The sequence below is a fragment of the Pteronotus mesoamericanus genome, unplaced genomic scaffold, assembly GCF_021234165.1.
Source record: "Pteronotus mesoamericanus isolate MK-2021 breed Mesoamerican mustached bat unplaced genomic scaffold, CSHL_Meso_final contig_101, whole genome shotgun sequence".
Taxonomy (NCBI): Eukaryota; Metazoa; Chordata; class Mammalia; order Chiroptera; family Mormoopidae; genus Pteronotus; species Pteronotus mesoamericanus.
The window spans coordinates 11536565-11556721 of record NW_026555001.1 but is presented as its reverse complement, the minus strand read 5'-3'; the positions used below and the strand labels follow the sequence as shown (position 1 = coordinate 11556721).

At 35.2% G+C, this 20157-nt stretch overlaps 1 protein-coding gene and 1 pseudogene across 8 annotated transcripts in view; one reads left to right on the top strand and one right to left on the bottom strand.

Moving 5' to 3' along the window:
• BIRC6 (baculoviral IAP repeat containing 6) overlaps positions 1 to 20157 on the top strand; it is a 204381-nt gene that overhangs the window by 53668 nt on the left and 130556 nt on the right. For 4 of the 8 annotated variants that reach the window (XM_054568073.1, XM_054568118.1, XM_054568082.1 and 1 more), the window contains exons 10-17: positions 3113 to 4507; positions 8374 to 8523; positions 11783 to 12008; positions 14672 to 14832; positions 15866 to 15997; positions 16486 to 16617; positions 18658 to 18836; positions 19815 to 19948. In XM_054568073.1, the coding sequence (XP_054424048.1) occupies positions 3113 to 4507; positions 8374 to 8523; positions 11783 to 12008; positions 14672 to 14832; positions 15866 to 15997; positions 16486 to 16617; positions 18658 to 18836; positions 19815 to 19948 (2509 nt within the window). The remainder of the gene's footprint in view (positions 1 to 3112; positions 4508 to 8373; positions 8524 to 11782; positions 12009 to 14671; positions 14833 to 15865; positions 15998 to 16485; positions 16618 to 18657; positions 18837 to 19814; positions 19949 to 20157) is intronic. The other 4 variants (XM_054568109.1, XM_054568100.1, XM_054568091.1 and 1 more) reach the window with 2 other exon arrangements.
• LOC129067846 (cleavage and polyadenylation specificity factor subunit 5-like) lies at positions 12446 to 13268 on the bottom strand (annotated as a pseudogene).

Genomic DNA, 20157 nt, shown 5'->3' with positions numbered 1-20157 from the left:
AATGATGTACAGATATAATTAGCTTTAGAATAATAAAGATTTTATTTAAAGATATTTAGTCTTGTGATGATCATGTTCCTTTATATCTTTGTTGTCCTTTTTGCAAAAACGGAAAAGGGGTGCCATTTCGTATTCTTAATTTGATAAATAACAATAAACTGGTCAGTGGTCACCTTGAGACTTGGTTAGAGCTCTCTTCGTACAAAATATTGCTTTGGTCTTATCAAGTCACTTTTAACTCTTTGGCCCTCAGATTTTCCTTTGTAAACTGAAGTATTTGAGCTAAGTGTTCCCTTTTTCTGCTCCTAATTTTTTTTTTTTCTTTTTATTTCTAACTGTAACCTTTTCTTTGTATGCTATAGCTTTGTTCTTTTCTCTGGGTCTAAGGCCCTCAGTAGGTATCTTTAAAATTATAATATTTATCTTTGGTCTATGTCCTTATCCCTTTTCTACCTTTATCTTTTTTCATCAATGCCTGTTTGATCTTTCATACTTCCTGTAGATACTATAGTCAGTTTACTTCACTTTTCAGCATCTAAAAAAATTACCATGTATTCTTGGTGGCACTTTCTGTGCTGCCTCATTTAGGACAGAGAGTTGTCCTTATGAAGTATTAAAAGGTAGTAATGGTAAGAGAAAAAAATTTTCTACTTCAAATGTTTTAATTGCCTCCTTTTGAGATTTTTAAGTGGCTCATTTATTTGCAGTAAAATAAGCTAATTATATTGATATAATTATATATAAAATTGGAATATTATAATTTTTATATTCTAAGATCTTATATCGAAAGGTTTTTGGTGACTTAATGTAGGCCTGTGATATTAATGGAATATGTGTTCTCTTCTTGAAAAAACTAAAATAACTCAAATGCTATTTCAAAACTTATATTTACTGACTTTAGATCATTATCATCAAAGTGAATGATATGGTCTGAAGAATTAGAGAATATGTTTTATAATTTCAAAAATGTGCGTGGAGACTAAGAACTTCTATCTGGTGCTCAGTTGACGGTCATGAGTTTTGAAAGTATATCTAGATGATGTCAGAGAGAAAAGTTTGGTTTGCAGGCCACATGTCCGAATTAAGGATATATTGCTTTTGTGAAGAGTCGAAAGGATGTTTGCCAGGAGATTGAAGAAAGGTTCAAATTCAGTTTTGATGATTTTAGAAAAGTGCCTGGAGAAACCTAATTGCTAACCTCAGGAAATTTGGTTGGCAGAACTGTGGCTTCAAACTGCTTAAGTAAGCAGAATAGAGAAGGGTTTCCCAAAATGATTAATTATCTGAAGAGAATTATACTGCAGGATGTCTGTAGATATATTGTTTAAAAACGTATTTTATGGTACAGTGGGTTTTACAGATTTCGAGATAAGTAAAGACAGTAGGTTCTCCTACTACTGTGTTTGACAGTTGTGCTTTTATCAGCCTTCTGACGCAGAATGGGTGGCCTGTGCGGTTTCCCAGACGCTGATTAGTTAGGAAGAAGCAGGGTAGTAGTGCTGCTTGTTATGTTTCCCTGTCTACTGAACACTGTCATCTCACATTCCAGTTACTTTGAACATTACCTTTAATGTGTATTTCTATATGTAATTTATGGTTAATGTATTTTGTGTATACACACACACATCAAAAAATAGCTTTTTCTTGGCAATTTCCTGTCATAACTTAAAGAAGTTAAATAAGTTTGTTTGCTCTAAAAACAGTTGAGCACCCTCAAGATTTATATAAAAATCTTACTGTCTACATTTCAAGTCTAGATTAGTAACATAGTAAAGTAGAATAAATGTATATAAATATTGCATGGCAGTATACTGACTGCATGTGAATATAGCCAAATGAGTGGTTAAATAAATGAACAGCTTCATTAGGACAATTAAATTGTTGAATTTATAACTAAAAATTTCTTCTACTTAGCTAGAAATGGTTTCAGTTTTAGATGATCATAATTATTATTATGTGGAGAAGATTAATCTCAGAACACAGGAAATTCTAGATGAAGCTGTCAGTGAACATTATGAAGATACTGTAAATGAAATTCATAACAAAAGTGGTATAAACAGAACTTTCAGTATATCTTAGATGTTTGATATTCCATGAATCTCTCTTGTTGATTCCTTGGGCAGCTTTCAGTCGTTCATGCAATCTTGAGTTATTTACTCTCCTGTATTACTATCTAAAACTGTAAAGCGAATTCCAGGCTTTTTTTGGTCTTTCCACAAGTTACCTGGAGTGGTCTTTACGTTATTGTCACTAATACTGTTGTTGCCTGAAAGTGATAGTGGTTTGTGCTATTCAGAAAAAAAGAGATTGGTTGAAACTTTCATTTTGGTATTGAGATTATACCTGGTTCAGGGATTGACGGATTATCTGCTGCAGGGTTGCATGTTTGGAGCATTGAGACGAATGATGTTTGTACCATGTGTAAGTGGACAGCTTGAAGAGAACACAATAAACAAAAGTTCATTAAGGTTAAAGTAGTTGACTTTAAATGAACTAAAAACTAGCATATTATACAGAAGACGCGCTTTACTTTTAAACTGACACATTTGGGAACTTTCTGCTTTCTAGGTTTTTTTTAATAAGCTGGGGTTAGTATTAAATTTCATGCTATTATAATCAACATTGTGGGTAGGCGAGAGGAGATGATGCTAATGACTTTTTCTAAATGATAAAGGAAAAGGAACTGAGATTACAATAATGCTTCGTGGATATTCACAGTGCATGAATGATAGCTGCATAAATAGTATTGTTTCTGGTTTGGAATTGAATGCTAGAATTTCTATTATTTTGATATTAATGATGTCTTCTTTATTCTTTAATCTTTTTAGTCTAATTTTTTTAAAAAGGAGGTTTTACTAACAAATTGTTACGTGATTTTATTCTGAATTGAAAATGATTTTAAGTCTCGTGGATACCTTTATTTTTTTTCTGAGTAGGTTTATCTCAGATTAGATTACATTCTCTTTAAAGTACTTTAAATTCTTCAGTTTAACGGTATATATTATAATGCATGGACTAGATGAGTAAAAACGAAAATAAATGAGAACATCATACTAGAGATTTTGATTTCATTCACAAGGCCATTGCTAAGGAATATTGTTTCTTTTCAAAGGGCATACATCACAGAAGGAAGCCATGGAAATGAGCCTTGATATAACAGCACTCAGCATTCTGCAGCAGCCAGAAAAACTTCAGTGGGAGATTGTTGCAAATGTGCTTGAAGATACTGTAAAGGATCTTGAAGAACTTGGGGCAAATCCTTGCTTAACAAACTCTAAGAGTGAAAAGACAAAGGAAAAGCACCAGGAACAACACAACATTCCCTTTCCATGTTTGTTGGCTGGAGGTTTATTAACATATAAATCTCCTGCTACCTCACCCATTAGTAGTAATTCTCACAGGTCACTGGATGGTTTAAGCAGAACTCAGGGTGAAAGTATATCAGAACAAGGGTCAACTGACAATGAATCCTGCACTAATTCAGAATTAAATTCTCCTCTGGTAAGGAGGACTTTACCCATTTTGCTTCTTTATAGCATCAAGGAATCTGATGAAAAAGCAGGAAAAATTTTTTCACAGATGAACAATATAATGAGTAAAAGTTTGCATGATGATGGTTTTACAGTTCCACAGATTATTGAAATGGAACTGGACAGTCAGGAGCAGTTGTTGTTGCAGGATCCCCCCGTGACTTATATTCAGCAGTTTGCGGATGCAGCGGCCAACCTCACCTCTCCAGATTCTGAGAAGTGGAACTCTGTGTTTCCCAAGCCCGGGACTTTGGTTCAGTGCTTAAGGCTGCCAAAGTTTGCAGAGGAGGAGAACCTTTGTATAGACTCAATAACTCCTTGTGCTGATGGAATTCATTTGTTGGTAGGACTGCGGACATGCCCTGTTGAGTCCTTGAGTGCAATAAATCAGGTAGAGGCCTTGAATAATTTAAATAAATTAAACTCCGCGCTATGTAATAGACGGAAAGGTGAGCTGGAATCCAATCTTGCTGTAGTGAATGGTGCAAATATTAGTGTAATCCAACACGAATCACCAGCAGATGTACAGACTCCTTTGATAATTCAGCCTGAGCAGAGGAATGTTAGTGGTGGATATTTAATACTTTATAAAATGAATTATGCCACTCGGATAGTGACTTTAGAAGAGGAGCCAATAAAAATCCAACATATCAAAGATCCCCAGGACACAATTACCTCGCTCATTTTGCTTCCACCAGATATACTGGATAATCGAGAGGATGATTGTGAGGAACCTATTGAGGAAATGCAATTAACCTCAAAGAATGGCATCGAGAGAGAAAAAAAGTCTGATATTTCTACTCTTGGACACTTGGTAATAACTACTCAGGGAGGATATGTAAAAATATTAGATCTTTCAAACTTTGAAATATTGGCCAAAGTGGAACCTCCCAAAAAGGAGGGCACTGAGGAACAGGACACATTTGTTTCTGTCATTTACTGCTCTGGCACAGACAGGCTGTGTGCATGCACCAAAGGTAAGTGGGTGGTTTGTTTGGCTTCTCTGCGTCTTTATAAAGTTACTGGGTATGTCATTCATTGATGTGCATACCTAGTATGAACTTTAGATTCACATAGATGAGAAATTTATTTTTTTATAATGAAGTGGTAAATCTTCTGTTTTAACTGTTTTAAAAACTTTTTTCTACTGCTCTAGGTAAGGATTCTATTGTAAATAAGCTAATAAATTTCCTAGAAAGTATCTTTTCTGCTTTAATCTCAAAATAACCTGCAGTTGATTCTATGAGCCCTGACTCTGCATCTGTTCAAATTTGTGGCCTTGGGCAAGTTACTTTAAACTCAGTAAACCTTTGTTTCTTTATTTATAAACTAGAATAAGAAGGCCTATTTCCAGGCTTATTAGAATTAAATGAAATAATGTATGTAAAGTTTCTGGCACAGATACTGGTCCTTATTTCCTTCTAAAATAAAAATATTTAGCAAGTAATTATTACTGTTGATAATTTTTTCTGTCTGGTTTACTCCTGACCTCTGGCTGATAGTGAATCAGTTATGCAACATCTGAGGCCCCATATCGATTCACACATAGTATGATATTTTCCCCTGCTTTTCTCAATATGCATTTTAAGTTGGAGGGTAAAAGCAATTTTTGAAAAGGATTACTGACAATATCAGGCAACATGAATAGTCCTGATGATAGTTCATTAGGGATTTAGGGCCAGGAGATGTTTGAAGCCCAGGGGACGATAGCCTCTCCTTGGCTGGGGAATTGGGTTTGAGAAGAGTTACATATCTCACATGGTTTTGGTAGGAATCAACCCATTTTTCCTCTCTTTAAAAAGATTTCAAGACTTCCACTAAGAAGGATAATGGTGAATGTAGTGGTTCAGATTGCCTTCATTGAAATACATCATGTGAAATAACAAGGGGAAAGTATCTTCAAATAACATAAAAACCCAGCAGAGTTTGAAAAATAAGCATTGCAGAATAACTTAGGCTAGCAAAACTTTGAATTAGAGTTGGCAGAATTGAGAAAAACCATTAAAGTACTATGTTGTATGAAGGGTAATATGAATTTATTGATCATGTGTGGCCAGTTCATTGTTGTGAGAGCTTTACCTCTGGTAATTCATTGAGCCATCACGCCAGTGTATGAGGTACGTACTATAATAATTGTCTCCATTTTATAGGTAAGAAAACTGAGGGGGAGAGAGGTTAAGTAACTTGCCTAAGTCACAGATCTAATAGGTAACACAGTCAGCATTCAGACTAGGCTGTCTGCCTGCAGAGTGATTATATACTGCCAGAGTGTAACAAAATTAGAAGGCTCAAATGTTGGCAGTTTTTGAATCCTAATCTGGAAGATTTAAAAAAATGAAAACAATTTAATTTGACATTGGTCTTTCAAAATAAAGCTGGGTTCGGAACCTGAGGAGGGACCTGGCCTCAGGGCATGTCTTTGTAAGATACTAGTATTTTCCAGAAGTGCAATAGGGTTTCATGATTGAAATTACTATTTGATCAAATGTACTTGGCAATTCGGAGGAGAAACCGTATTTAAGCCATTAAATAGATGAGTGTATTACTGGAGTTTGGACAGTGAAAAAGTTCTAGGAAGTGCTCTCATGTGATAGGGAATTTATCTGGTGAACAAGAAAAAAGCCTGAGAAGTTAACCACTTTGAAAATTATCCCCTGGTTTTTCAAGGATTGACTAATCAAGATGCATTTGAAAAGATTAGATTACTAACAATAAAGAGGAAAGAAAAGTTGATGTTTTAAAATACAGGTATCACAGTTCATTCATAAAGCAGATGTCAGATTTTTAAAAAGCATTGCAGATTGTGCATTAAATGGATGTGACACTGTCTTACGAGTATATTAAAATAGCATAAAACTTTGTTTCTCGTGGGAGATTGTTGAGTCTTGATAAAACTCTACAATTAATAAAGATTGTAAGTTAATTTTATTAGTACTAATAACTTAATAATGTACTAAAAAGTAAATTTGATGCAGCTATCTTTGATTAATACTTGGAAATAGAATATACATACACAAATATAGGTGCACAAATATGTGAAACAAGCTCCCTGACGCCCACCCTCGTGGCAGCCAGCCCGTCCAAATACGTGGGCAACTTTCCCTGCAGCTGGGACAGGGCTGAGGGACGGGGGATGGCAGCAGGGTGTTGCAGGCTGCTCTTAATGGGAGCTCAGCAGCCTCTTCCTTCATCAGGGACTCCTTTGGATGTTGTCTTGTTAGGTTCCAGGGTCCCGAAATAGTTGATTCCAGTTGCTTTTTCTACTTCAGTTGTTGTTTTGATGGAAGTACTACTAACCTCTAGAGATTCCTCTTGTGTCATTTGGCATGATATCACTAATGCATGTGTTAATATATATTTTTTAAAATATAAGACAGTCTCTAACTGAAGATGGTTTGACTTAGAATTCTTTTACTTTAAAATGGTGCAAAAGTGATATGCGTTCAGTAGAAACCAGCGAGGCTAAGTAAGCTGTGATGTTCAGTAAGTTAGGTGTGTTAAATGCATTTTCGATTTATCAATATTTTCAATTTAGGATGGGTTTTTTGGGAAGTAACTCCCATCATACTTTGAGGAGCGTCATTTTTATTTTTGGAATTATATTCTTAGTGGTTTAACTTACCACAATCTCCTTTGGAATAATACTAACTTAATTCTAGTAAAAGATGAAAACTTTAATCTTTTTTTTCCTCCCCTACCTTTGTGCTACTGTTGTCTTATATATTGCATTTAAATAAGTTATAAATCCAATCAAAAAGTGTTAGGTTTTTTGTTGTTTTTAATTCTCACCCAAGGACATTTTTTCATTACTTTTTAGAGAGAGAGGAAGGGAGAGAAACATCGATGTGAGAGAGAAGCATCGATTGGTCGCCACCCCTCCCCTACACGTGCCCTGGACCGGGTATTATAGGCACCCGGACCAGGGACCCAAACCTGCAACCTAAGCATGTGCCCCGACCAGGAATCGAACCCGCAACCCCTTGGTTACGGGATTATGCTCCAACCAACTGAGCCACACTGGCCAGGGCAAAGTTTTTGTTATTTTATAAAATATTTATCTTTTATAAAAGTTAACAAATGAGAAAAAATATTTTGTTTACCTTGTTTCTATCTCTGTGTTTTCTTGTGAATTTGGCATTGCTTTCTTTTATGTTGAAGGACTTTCTTTGATACTTATTGTAAGGCAGGTTTGCTAGACGAAAATTCTCTGCCTTTGTTTATCTATCTGTAAAGGTCACTTTCACCTTCATTTTTGAAGAATAATGCTGTATGTAGAATTATTGGTTGACTATTTCTGTACATGACATTGTATTGCCTTTGGCCTCCATTGTTTCTAATAAGTCAGTTGTTCATGTCTGTGATGGGTTATTTTTAATTTGCTGCTTTGAAGATTTTCTCTTCAAAGAAAATTTGGACTTGGAGCAATTTGATTATAATGTATGTGTATCTATGGAACTCTTTGTATTTATACCTACTTGAGGTTCATTGAACTGATTGGATTTGTAGTGTGATGTTTTTCATAATATCTCATCAGTTTTTGCCCATTATTTCATAAAAATTTTTTTCTATGCCTTTCTTGTCTCTTTTTTTTTTTGGAATTCCCATTACATATATGCTTATACACTTGATCTGTCCCATAGGTCAGTGAGATGCTTTTCATTTAAAAAAAATCTCTTCTTTTATTTAGTTTGGTTAATTTCTGCAGGTCTTTTTTCATTGATTCCTTCTGCCTTTTTTTATCTGACAAGTGAGATTAAAATAAAATTTCTTAACTAATAAAGTACACTTGTATGTTTACCCATTTTCCATGTATTTGTGTTGATGGAATTTTACTACACTGTAGGTGGTGAGCTTCATTTTCTCCAAATTGGAGGAACCTGTGATGATATTGATGAAGCTGATATACTAGTGGATGGATCTCTTTCTAAAGGAATGGAACCATCTTCAGAAGGTTCCAAGCCTTTATCAAATCCTTCAAGTCCTGGCATTTCAGGTATGATAATAGTTTTTAAAATGATTTTTTAAAAATGCAAATTCTGATATTCTGAGTTTTCTGAGTCTTTCTTGTATATTTTTAAACATTGTATCAGTTTGTATAGTCAACTCTTGGTTACTTCATTGAGAGAATTCATTTCCTTATTGGCATTCTTTTAACTAGGCTTTTTTTGTGTATTAGTTACCACTTTTCCAGAGGTTAGAAAATGTTGTAAACATTAAAATAAGAAGTGGTTCTCAACCTGTGGAAGGTTGACCAATACTGGTTCAGTTACCTAAGGTGAAAACATTTTATTGGTTATTAAGGAATTTTTGGCCTAGCTAGAGAGGAGAAAAAAACATGAAAAAGAGAAGAGTTCATTAAATTAGTGTAAAGTCAACAGAATGGCCCATATTGCTAATATTACTACTGGAATTGAAAAACTGAAAAAATACTTGCACCCTGGAATAGCATATTCAGACCCTCATTGCCCCATTGTGAAACTTTAAGATATTGTGTATAATTCAATTTCATGTTCTTCATATGTTACACTGAGCTCTCTTCCCCCAACTTTTATGACTACTATTAGTCCTTTTGTACTTCAGTTTTGTACTGTTATGTTTTACTCTTAGTACTCACCACATTTTACTCCCCAGATGTAGCATTTAAAAGAAGTTTAGTAAGTCTGTAATGAAAAGTGTGTTTAAACTTAAATGTATAGTGGAAATAATACATAAAGTTGGTATTTGGGCATTTTTGATCATTCTTTGCACCAAAGCCAAACTTTTAGTGATTACTAGTATAGTAACTTTAGTGATTATTAGTATAATCTTCATTACTCTATATGCTAGGGGTTTTCAGCCTCCTCATCACTGTTGACATTTTGGACTAGATAAATCTTTGTTGGGGGGGAATGTCCTGAACTGTATTAGCAGTATCTCAGGTTCTGCCTACTAGATTCTAGTAACATACACAGTTGCCCCCATCCAAGTGGCCCTTGGGAGGCAGGGTTGTCTCCTGGATGAGATACACTGACTCATGTCGCTTGCTACAATTAGGCAAAACTTGATTGTATTGATTAACTCTACAAGTGGTTTAAAAAGCTAACATACTGATTGTTTTCATATTTTATAATTTATTGCTATAATGAAGAAGTATTTTCATAAAGTTCATAAACATAGTATTTAGTAGAAAAGCTGTGGATTAGATTATAGGGAGATAAACAAAGTGGTGCGACGCATAATGCTGTTTGGCCAATGATGGACCGCATATTTGACGGTGGTCCCATGTGATTATAATGGAGCTGAAAAATTCCTCTTGCCCACTGACTTCTTAGCCACTGTAACATTATGTTATGACACATCACTCGGGTATTTGTGATGATGCTGGTGGAAATAAGCAAACTGCTGCCAGTCATGTACAAGGGGGAACCCCCCTGAAAACGGAATTTATTTGTTAAAAATTCTGTATTTATTCTTACATGTTTCAACTTCACTCACCCTCAAAGTACTCTCCATGCAATGCAATACAGCTATTGAGACATTTTCTCCACTGTTCAAAACAATTTTTGAACTTGATTTTGATGCCTTTTTGTGTTTCTGCCTTTTTTTGTTTTACCTCTTCCACATCTGCAAAACGTTTCCTTTTAAAGAGGACTCTTTTCATCCAGGGAAACAAAAAAATGTCACTCGGGGTGAGATCAGATGAATAGGGAGGGTGGGGCATGGGAGTCATGCTGGCTTTGGTCTAAAACTGGTGAGCACTCAGCTTGGTGAGTGCAGGTGCTCTAGTAAATCCTCCATCATTAAATGGGCAAATGCATTGAGAGAATCTCCAGGAAAATTCACTGAAGCTGAACACAGTGTCTCACAACAATGCCAGCTGGTGTGCTGATACAGATGGGTTCCTAGAACACTCACCTGGCAGGGGAAGCCTATACTACAAGGGCCCACCCTCTAGGAGATAATTCCGTTTTTTGGGGGGGGGGTGCTCTCTTCTATAGTGTAGCACATACAATTATGTACACTAAGTAATACTTGATAATGATAATAAATGACTATGATAGAGGTTTGTGTATTTACTATACTACGCTTTTAATTATTATTTCGGAGTGTACTCCTACTTATAAAGAAAAACTTACCAGATAATAGTATGCTCTGTAACACCGGCAGTAGCCTTATACATCCCGTTTGCTGTGTTTCCTGATTGCATTATTTTCGCCTGTGCTTGACTTAATCTTGTGTTGCTTTGTACAGAAACATGCTATATGTATAGTCTTGTAACCCAGGAGCAGATGGGATAGCCTAGGTGTGTAGTAGGCTGTATGGTCTAGGTTTGTGGAAGTGCACTCTGATGACAAAATCACCTAATGATGTGTTTCTCAGAATGTATCCCATTGTTCAGTGGTGCATGACTGTAGTGCAAAGAAGGGACATTGACATACTGCTAATATCGGGGGGGGGGGGGGGCGCCTAAACCCCCCCCCAGCACTTTTTTATGAAAAATTGTGTATTCTTACATGTTTAAACAATTTAATACAATTTCAGTCAGATTTATTAAACTCTAAGGTTTGAGAAGAAATGTGGTTTGAAGTACACTTGTAGTAATTTTCTGGAACTTGATATAAATTTTCTTTGTGAAAATATTCTAAACCTATCAAATTTTGTATTTTAGTCTTACAACCTTTTGTTAATTGAAACAAGAATAACAGCCATTTATCTTTGTCTGATGTTAGACTACACAAATGTGAATATATAGATTTATTTAAAAAAACTTAATTTCTCTGAAGCTTGTTACTACTTTTATAATGCTGATGTGCATATATGATGATATCTTAACTACCAAAAAAGTAAAAAAAAGTAATATTTAAAAGGGCAGATGTTGTGTGCTTGCTGATGTTTAGCATTTGGTTTTGGAAGTAAGAAACTCTGAAAATTAATATTGATCTAATGTAAGCTGGGCTTGCATTTAGCACCATTACTTTTTTTGCTCTTACTAATTTAGGGCTAGCTAAAGTTCAGTCAGGACTCTTCTGACAGATTGAGTTTGGGGTTCTCCAGTAATGAGTAGCATTCCTGTAACTTAAAATATTCAAGATGGATTTTTTGTATGTGTGTTACGTAGTCATTGCTAGTTACTTTAGTTGCATGTAGGTATCTGAGCCCACATTATTAACTTTCAGGATATTTGCTAAGTGTTACAGTTGAATAGAAAAAAACATGAATTAATGCTACCTTTTAAAAAACTTATTTCAAATTCTACATTCACTATTATTAAGGAGTTGATCTGTTGGTGGACCAGCCTTTCACCCTTGACATCTTGACATCTTTAGTGGAGCTAACCCGCTTTGAGACTTTGACTCCGCGGTTTTCAGCTACTGTTCCTCCTTGCTGGGTAGAAGTTCAACAAGAACAGCAGCAAAGGAGGCACCCTCAACATTTGCATCAGCAACACCATGGAGATGCTGCTCAGCATACTAGAACTTGGAAACTACAGACTGACAGGTAAAGCATTCTTACAAGTTACTTAATTTTAAGTCCATATCGTATAATTTATTAGAGGCAACATAGAATCCTCAAGATATATTACTGTTTTTCTTAACAATTTTATATTGATAGCTTTTGTTTTATTTGTCACCTTAATTTTGGAAATTGCTATATTCTTATTTGTAGGATAAAATAGTGAGACTCAATCCACAGGTTTAGTTAACATATATTAGAATTTTACACATTTAATGTGAAATAAAAAAAATACAAGTAGAAAGAAGTCTGCTTTCTTTATGTTGTACAGAAATGCATGAGTAGAAACAGAAACAAATTAAACATCATCTTTGTTTACACCACTCTCTAGTTCTTCATATTAACTTTATTCAAACAATAGACAATGGGTGCCATTTTAGGGGCTGCGAAAGAGAAAACCAGAAAACCCTTTTCTGCCATGTTTATCTGGCACTGTGTGCAGCTGTGCTCACAGAGGCATGTTTGCTTCTTCCCCGTGCAGGGATGCAGTTCCGTGAGGGACTGAACCTGCCCAAAGGCTGAAGGGGACTGCAAATGACTGGCCTGCATTCTGGTGCATTGTCAGACAGTTCCAACAATGGCTTGGCTACCAGCTTGTAATTTTTATTTTTAGGGAATGCAAACAAGGTTTTCTCTTTAATTTGAAACAGAGACAACTTATGCTCCTTTGGTTTTGTAGTATGTGCTGGAATATATGAATACTGAAAATTTGGTCCCTGCAAGTTACCAATGTGGCCATCGATGACCCAGTCTTGAGGACTCCATCTTGATGACCTAGTGTCTCTGTCATTAAGCCTTTTTAGTCCTTCAGCTTTATCTTCTCATGTGTTAAGTTCACCACTGGGTAGTTTGAAGAAAGTTGTTGGTAACTGTAACAGTGACACATAGGGTAGCTGGTGCTCATGTACAATCAGAACCCCTTCTACAGTCCTCCTCATTCCAATTTTACTAAATTTCTCCCTCACTTGGCTGCAACAGAGCTGTCCTTTTCATAGAGGGGCTCTTGGTACCAAAAGTGTAATTGGCAATAGGACACAGGCTGATGATGTGCTCCAAGATGAGGGCTTGGTCTGCTAGATGTACTTGTTGCCAAAAAGGTTGCCCTTCCCCACCTCTTCCCTTCCCCTGGAGCCAGCTGGTCTGGGAGCAGTTGGGTGGTGCCAAGGACATGCTGGTGAGCCCTGATGGTGAGTGGGAAGGGGGAGGCACTGAGGCTTTTCTGGTGTGGGCAGCAATTACCTTCATCTCACGAAGCAGGTGCTGGCTGCCATTAACATGAGAGCTGAGAGCTCAAGAGTGTTTAACAGCTATTTAAATACTTGTTTCATGCAGGCACTCTTGTAGGCACTGGTAATATGACTGATGGGATTTACATTGTAGTGGGGGTAGACGGACAGTAAGCAGGTATCTATTACATCATATAGTCACAGAAGCTACTGAAGTGTATTAAAATAGTATGGTTATAGAGTTGTTAGGTGTGTACACCTGTGTGAGAATGCGATCGAGAATGTGTATATTTTTAATGTAAGGGGCCTAAGAAAGGCCTCCATGAAGACATTAATTTGGAGGCAATTGCAAGTACAAAGATCCTGAGGACTATGCTTTATGAATTCCAGGAAAAGCAAGAAGACCAAATTTTGTTGGAATACAGTGAACGTAAGGAAGAGTGGTAGGTGGTGAGGTCTAAAAAGGTAGCTAGTAACCAGATCATGAATGTAGGCCACGGTGTGACTTTTAGGCTGAGTGAGATGGGACAGTATCAGAGGGGTTTGAGGTCAGGGATGATATGATAAAATGTATATATTAGAAGGCTACGGTAAGACTGCTTTGTTGACAGTAGATTATGAGTAGTTGTGGCGTGTGTGTTTGGGGGCAGTGATGGCAGCAAGGATTCTGGTTCGGATACGGTTGTGGTAATCCATGTGAAATGGTGACGGTAGCTTGAACCGTGGTGATAGTTGATGGGGCAGTGGAAAGAGTGGTTAGATTCGGGATGTAATTTGGAGGTAGAAGGAACGGTGTATGCTGATGTATTGAACATTGTGTGAGAAAAGAGTCAGGGGTGACTTTCAGGTTTTGGATTGAGCTAATTGAAAAGTGGAATTTAGGGAGATTGGAGTGGGTAATCATTAAGTTTGGATTTATGATAAATTTGAATTGTCTGATAGACATTTGATAATGAGTTTGGAATTTAGTGGAGGGGTGTGGTTTGGAGATTTTGTTTGTTTTTCAGTATATATATATATATATATATATATAGAATTTAAATTAGAATGGACATGTATAAGAAGTACAAGAAGTTCTTATTTTAAAATGCGGATTCCTGGGACCCTGCTCATGGATTTAGGGTGGAGCTCAGGAATCTACAGATAATTCTGATGCGTAATAGTCCACACTGTAAGAAACAAGGATTTATTGTACCTTACAGTTTCCAAGGCAGTTGTGAATTCCTAAGGTAAGATAATTCATTGCCCTAAGTTCAGTCTCTGTGTTGGGAGCTACATGTCTTCTCTGCTGATCTTACTGAGAAGCGTTAGGTTTTTGTTGAAGGCTAAAAATCAGAGTGTGAAAAGTGTTATTTATGCTAATGTGGTTATGGCTAAAGAAAGATTTTTGCTTTATTTAGCATTTTCTTCCTTATTTGACAGCAACAGCTGGGATGAACATGTATTTGAGTTGGTTCTACCTAAAGCTTGTATGGTTGGACATGTGGACTTCAAATTTGTTTTGAACTCAAACATCACCAATATTCCACAGATACAAGTGACACTGCTGAAAAATAAAGCTCCAGGCTTAGGGAAAGTTAATGGTAAGAATGAATCAAAATGTATATTTGAAGATTTTATCTTATGCTTGGTTTCCTTAAATAACTAATTTTAAATTAGCTGTCAAGGTTTGCCTGCCCCTCTGCCCCCCCAGTCCTTCCCCTCCACAATATTTTCCTGCTCTACTTTTGGTTGACTTTACTTACATAAGTTAACCCCAGAAACATTTTCAGTAACTCAGTATTGTTCAGAGTTGCATAAACTTAAATAATTTTATTATGCTTTTTTTTGGGAAATTCAGTTAGTTCCTTTGTGAGTCGGCTTCACTTTTGGCATTATTAGACTTAATACATTACTCTTCCTTAGAGGAGACACAATTGGGAAAAGAACTTTGTTATGGAGGTCACATATTCTTTAAAGGTTATTAGTGAAAGCCAACCTTTCATGTAATGCCAGAAATATACACATTTTTATTTATCTTTCTTGCAAGTTTAGAATTTGATATATTGAATTATTAAAATAGATTGTACATGTTTAGCATATTGGAAACTAGATGTTACTTCGAAGTGTTTTCTCTTTCATAGGATAATTGGAAAGGCAATTTCAGAGTAAAATGGCTACTTTACCCAGAGGGTTAAAAACATTGAAACTTGAAAAATTTCTTATTTCAAAAATACATATGTGTGTGTATATATATGTGTGTTTGTGTGTGTGTGAAGTTTTTGGTTGTGTGTATCCTTTTGAAAGATGACAGATTCTGATTTAATTGGATATAAGACTTAGACATTGGTATTTTAAAAACTCTGCAGGTGCTTGTACTCTGCAGCCTAGCATAAGAACTTTTAGTTCAGTTGCCAGCAAATTATTTCTCCAGGTGAATATTTTACTACCACTAAAAGAGAGATGAGTGTATGAAACAATCAATTGAATCTAATTTTTTTCCTCCCAACAACCATTTTATAGCATCTGTGACGAAAATCACAGCAGTTTCTAGTTTAACAGAAAATTTTAGAATTTTAGGCACATAAATCATTGATATTAAGTAAAATTAAGTTTACTAATATTTTTATCCTCTAGAAACAGCAGTAGATAGGCAGATCACCTTTCCTTTGTCTCCAGCTCTTAACATTGAAGTGGAACAAAATGGGAAACCGTCCCTGGTTGATTTGAATGAAGAAATGCAGCACATGGATGTAGAGGAATCACAGTGTGAGTTAAATTATAGAGCTGTTGTCCATGACAATAAAAGGAGTAGTGATCCAAATGCATCATGTTGGGCAAAGATTTCCTTATGGCTTGCAAAAACTTGATTTTAAGAACATGATTAAAAAAATAACCTATAATTCTGCTTTGGCAATATGCTTTAACTTTCAGCTCATCTTTGTGAACACAGCTGCACTAATACTTGCATTCTTGTTTTTTAATATCTTGGGATCTGAAATTATGTCATGGTTTTATTGTTACTACTTTTTGAAAATAAAGGTGAATATAAATAAAATGGGAATGGAAAACACCATAATATATCAAATAATTGATTATAGTTCTTTGGCATAATAGTGAATTCTTACTTGAACACATTCAAACTATGGTATTTTGTGTGGTGGTGTTATATGTAAATGGGATGGGTGTTTGCTTATTAAGTATTGCATTTTAAATTATCAACTAATTTAAGAGAATATGTGTATTTTCCCTTTTAGGTATTAGATTATGTCCATTTTTAGAAGATCATAAAGAAGACATTTTATGTGGGCCAGTATGGCTTGCTAGTGGCCTTGATCTGTCAGGGCATGCTGGGATGCTGACATTGACAAGTCCCAAACTTGTTAAAGGTAAAGGAACATATTTTACCAAAGCAGAATAAATAATGCTACAACCGTAAAAATAGATGAAAAAAAGTTGATCTCAAAAAAGTAAGGTATTGTTTGGGATTTTCATTAGTAATTCCATCAGTTTCCTTGTAGGTAAGGTCATTTCCTCTCATAAATGACATGTACTTTTATATGAAATTTCTGATCCTGTTTTCTTTGTCATGGAAGTTTTCGTCCTTTTTGAAAAAGTGTAGTGATCACTGGGTGACTTAGTGTGACATTACAAAATTCTTCCAGGTAATCAGATACTATGTTCTGTTCTGGCATTTTGCCTTTCCCGTCAGTTTAGACTTCTGTCTTTGGTGTGTTTATTGTATGTTGTTGTATCTTCTCTTAAGAGGATTTTTATGTAAGAGGTTTGATACATAAATTCTAGTGTATATTTAAAAATCATTGACAGTTATATAGATAACAGATATTGCAGTAGTAGAACTGTTAGTACGCCCTTTGCATCCCTGGGGTGAAAAAAAAAATACAACAAACAAAACACCTCGCTCTATTATTAAATTTGGAGGTAGGGTGGGGTGTGGAGATCCATCCTTAAACCAGGAAAACATTTGACCACCCAAATAACAACTATTATTAATTCGTGTACATTTGCTTCATAATGTTTACATTCACACATTTACCTTTAGTTGCAGATATTTTTTATATATGTGTATAACACACATTTTAATATGTTCTCTTGACTATATCTCATTCATTCATTAAATTTGTGAGAGCCTATTTTACCTGCAACTAAAATTTTTACCTGCCTACTGTGTTAGGCCATGTACAGGGATATGGTAATGAGCAAAACTAAAAAAAAATCTCTTAGATTGTTGAGAATATGTTAAGTTCTGTTGAATGAAATTGTAAAACCTAAATTTTTTAAGTAATACTTTTTAAATTTTTAAAAAATTTATTAATTTTTAGAGAGAGAAACACTGATTGTTGTTCCACCTATCCATGCATTTATTAGTTGCTTCTTGTATGTGCTCTAACCCGTGATCGAACTGGCAACCTTGGTGTATCAGGACAGTGCTCCAACCAACTAGCTACCTGTCCAGGGCTAAAACCTATATTTTTATATGAAATTAAAAATGTTAACTTTGGCAAAATGGAAGATGCAATTACATGACACATATTTTAAAAGACTGATTTTAAAGTGTTAGTTTTCTTGGAACTTAGAGTGATTATTTCTCTGATCAAATTCCTCCCCGTCCCCCACATCTTTGGATAAAATGAATGCTAAATTTTTATGGGACAATAAAAGGATGATATGGGTCAAAAAATTTGGAAAAAAGATCTGGAGGGTGAATGTTGTCAGAAAAAATATAGCCATAAGAAGAGGGTAATAGGAAACAACAAAGGTAGCTTTTGTAATCAGGGGAAGATTTAAAACTTGTTAATGCAGCACTAGGCTGATGGTTTCCTGGAGTATTAATTTGAGCCATGCACAGTTGTAAGTGTTTAAGTTACCTTTGAGTTAGGTACTATTCTTCTCATTTTACATTTGAAGGAACTGAACCACAGCGAGGTTAATTTGTTACATGCCTTCTAAATGGCAGAGTCATCACGCAAATCCAGATAGTAACTTCAAAACCTGTGCTTTTTGAACTGTTAATACTGTAGTGCTTCTTCGTATGTGTACATGGATGCATAAAAAGACTCGGTGGATACATGTATGGGTGGTGCCTTAATGAAAGTTTTTTGTTTGTGTTTTTCTGTATTTCACACAGATTTATATTATTAAAATGACATTGTTGGGGGAAACATGCTAAATGTTTATAACAGTCAAACATTTTCTCTTATGCTATTCATATAACTCCTGTGCCTTTTTTTTTGCTACCAACGTAAGAAGGTATTCAACTATATTATACTCAAACAGTATAATTTGAAAAAATTCTAAACTGATGTGCTTTTTTTGTGGAGTTTTTTTAACTTGCACTATAAAGATGAAAAAACAGTTTGCTCTTTTGGTGATTCACTTATTTATCCCATTTTACACTGCCCCTCTAGGTATGGCAGGAGGAAAATACCGTTCCTTTTTAATCCATGTTAAAGCAGTGAATGAAAGGGGAACAGATGAGATCTGTAATGGCGGCATGCGACCTGTTGTGAGACTTCCATCCCTAAAACACCAGAGTAACAAGGGTTATTCACTGGCTTCACTCTTGGCAAAAGTTGCAGCCGGCAAGGTATGAAACAATGTTGTTTTGCACTATTAACAATTCTGTTTTAAACGCTGTGGATGAGATCTGACACACTATTGAAAGTAATATGACCCTTTTTTCTTTTTTCCCCCAGTAGACAGTTGGCTTCTTTGCATTTTTTTTCTTTACAGTGACTTGAAATATATTAAAAAATAATACTTTGAATTAACTTTAAGCGAACTATGTAACATAAGTTAAATTCATTAGGGAGTAATTGTTAGCAGGTATTTCCCTTTGTAATTATTTTTGGTCATAATACTTTTTTCTTAGGTGTAGGAGTTTGTTTTTGTGCCCATTACTGGTAACTCCCCACTTTTTGGGGATAAACATTTGGGATTATGCAGGAAAAGGAGATGGGAAGTGATTTTAGAGATAAATCATAATTTTCATGGTTGATTTTTCTGCAGCTAGCTGTGTGCTGTGTAGTCTCTTCATAATTGTCTGATCTTTTCTTGAGGTCTGGAGGTTTTGTCTGTCATCATTATCCATAAGCAACAGTAGCAATATCAGTAACACCAATCATCTTAAATACATATAGGTCTTCTCATTTTTCAAGGACTTAGGTGTACTTTACCTGATTTAATCATCAAAATAACAGAGGCAGAGCAGGTGCTACTATTATCTCCATTTTTCATATAGAAAGTGAGTGAACTTAAGAGATTGGGGAGCTGGCATATCGCGTGTAGTTTCTATGTGTTGTAGCTGGGAAATGGATTCAAGACATTGCCTTTGTAATTGTTTAATCTTTGAGTTATTAACTTGAATAATTATGTTTTTTTCTTCTATTATAATTCTGGGGGAAATTTTCTGAGTCATTTACTGACTATAAGGTAAAAGCTTTCATTTGAATTTGAGATTTATGTCCTAATATTAATAATTTAATTGTTTTTTATTTGAACATTTTAATAGTAAACACTTTTCAGTATCATTTGTTTATTCAGTTATTTATTTTTGTATATTTAGGAAAAATCATCTAATGTTAAGAATGAAAATGCAAGTGGCACCCGTAAATCTGAAAACCTTCGGGGCTGTGACTTACTTCAAGAGGTCTCAGTCACAATTCGAAGATTTAAGAAAACTTCAATTTCTAAGGAAAGGTAATCTCATTTCTTTTTCCTAATATTCTTACAGTAATTAAAGTACATAAAAAGGAGGAACTGCAATAAACATACTCAACACACAATATTTTTAAATCTAACTTTTATTTGAAACTTTTAAAAAAATTTCTATTTCTCTTATTAAGAATTTATTATCTTAGCAAGAGTATGAATTGTCTTTTTACTTCATTGGTTTAGCCCTGATGCAT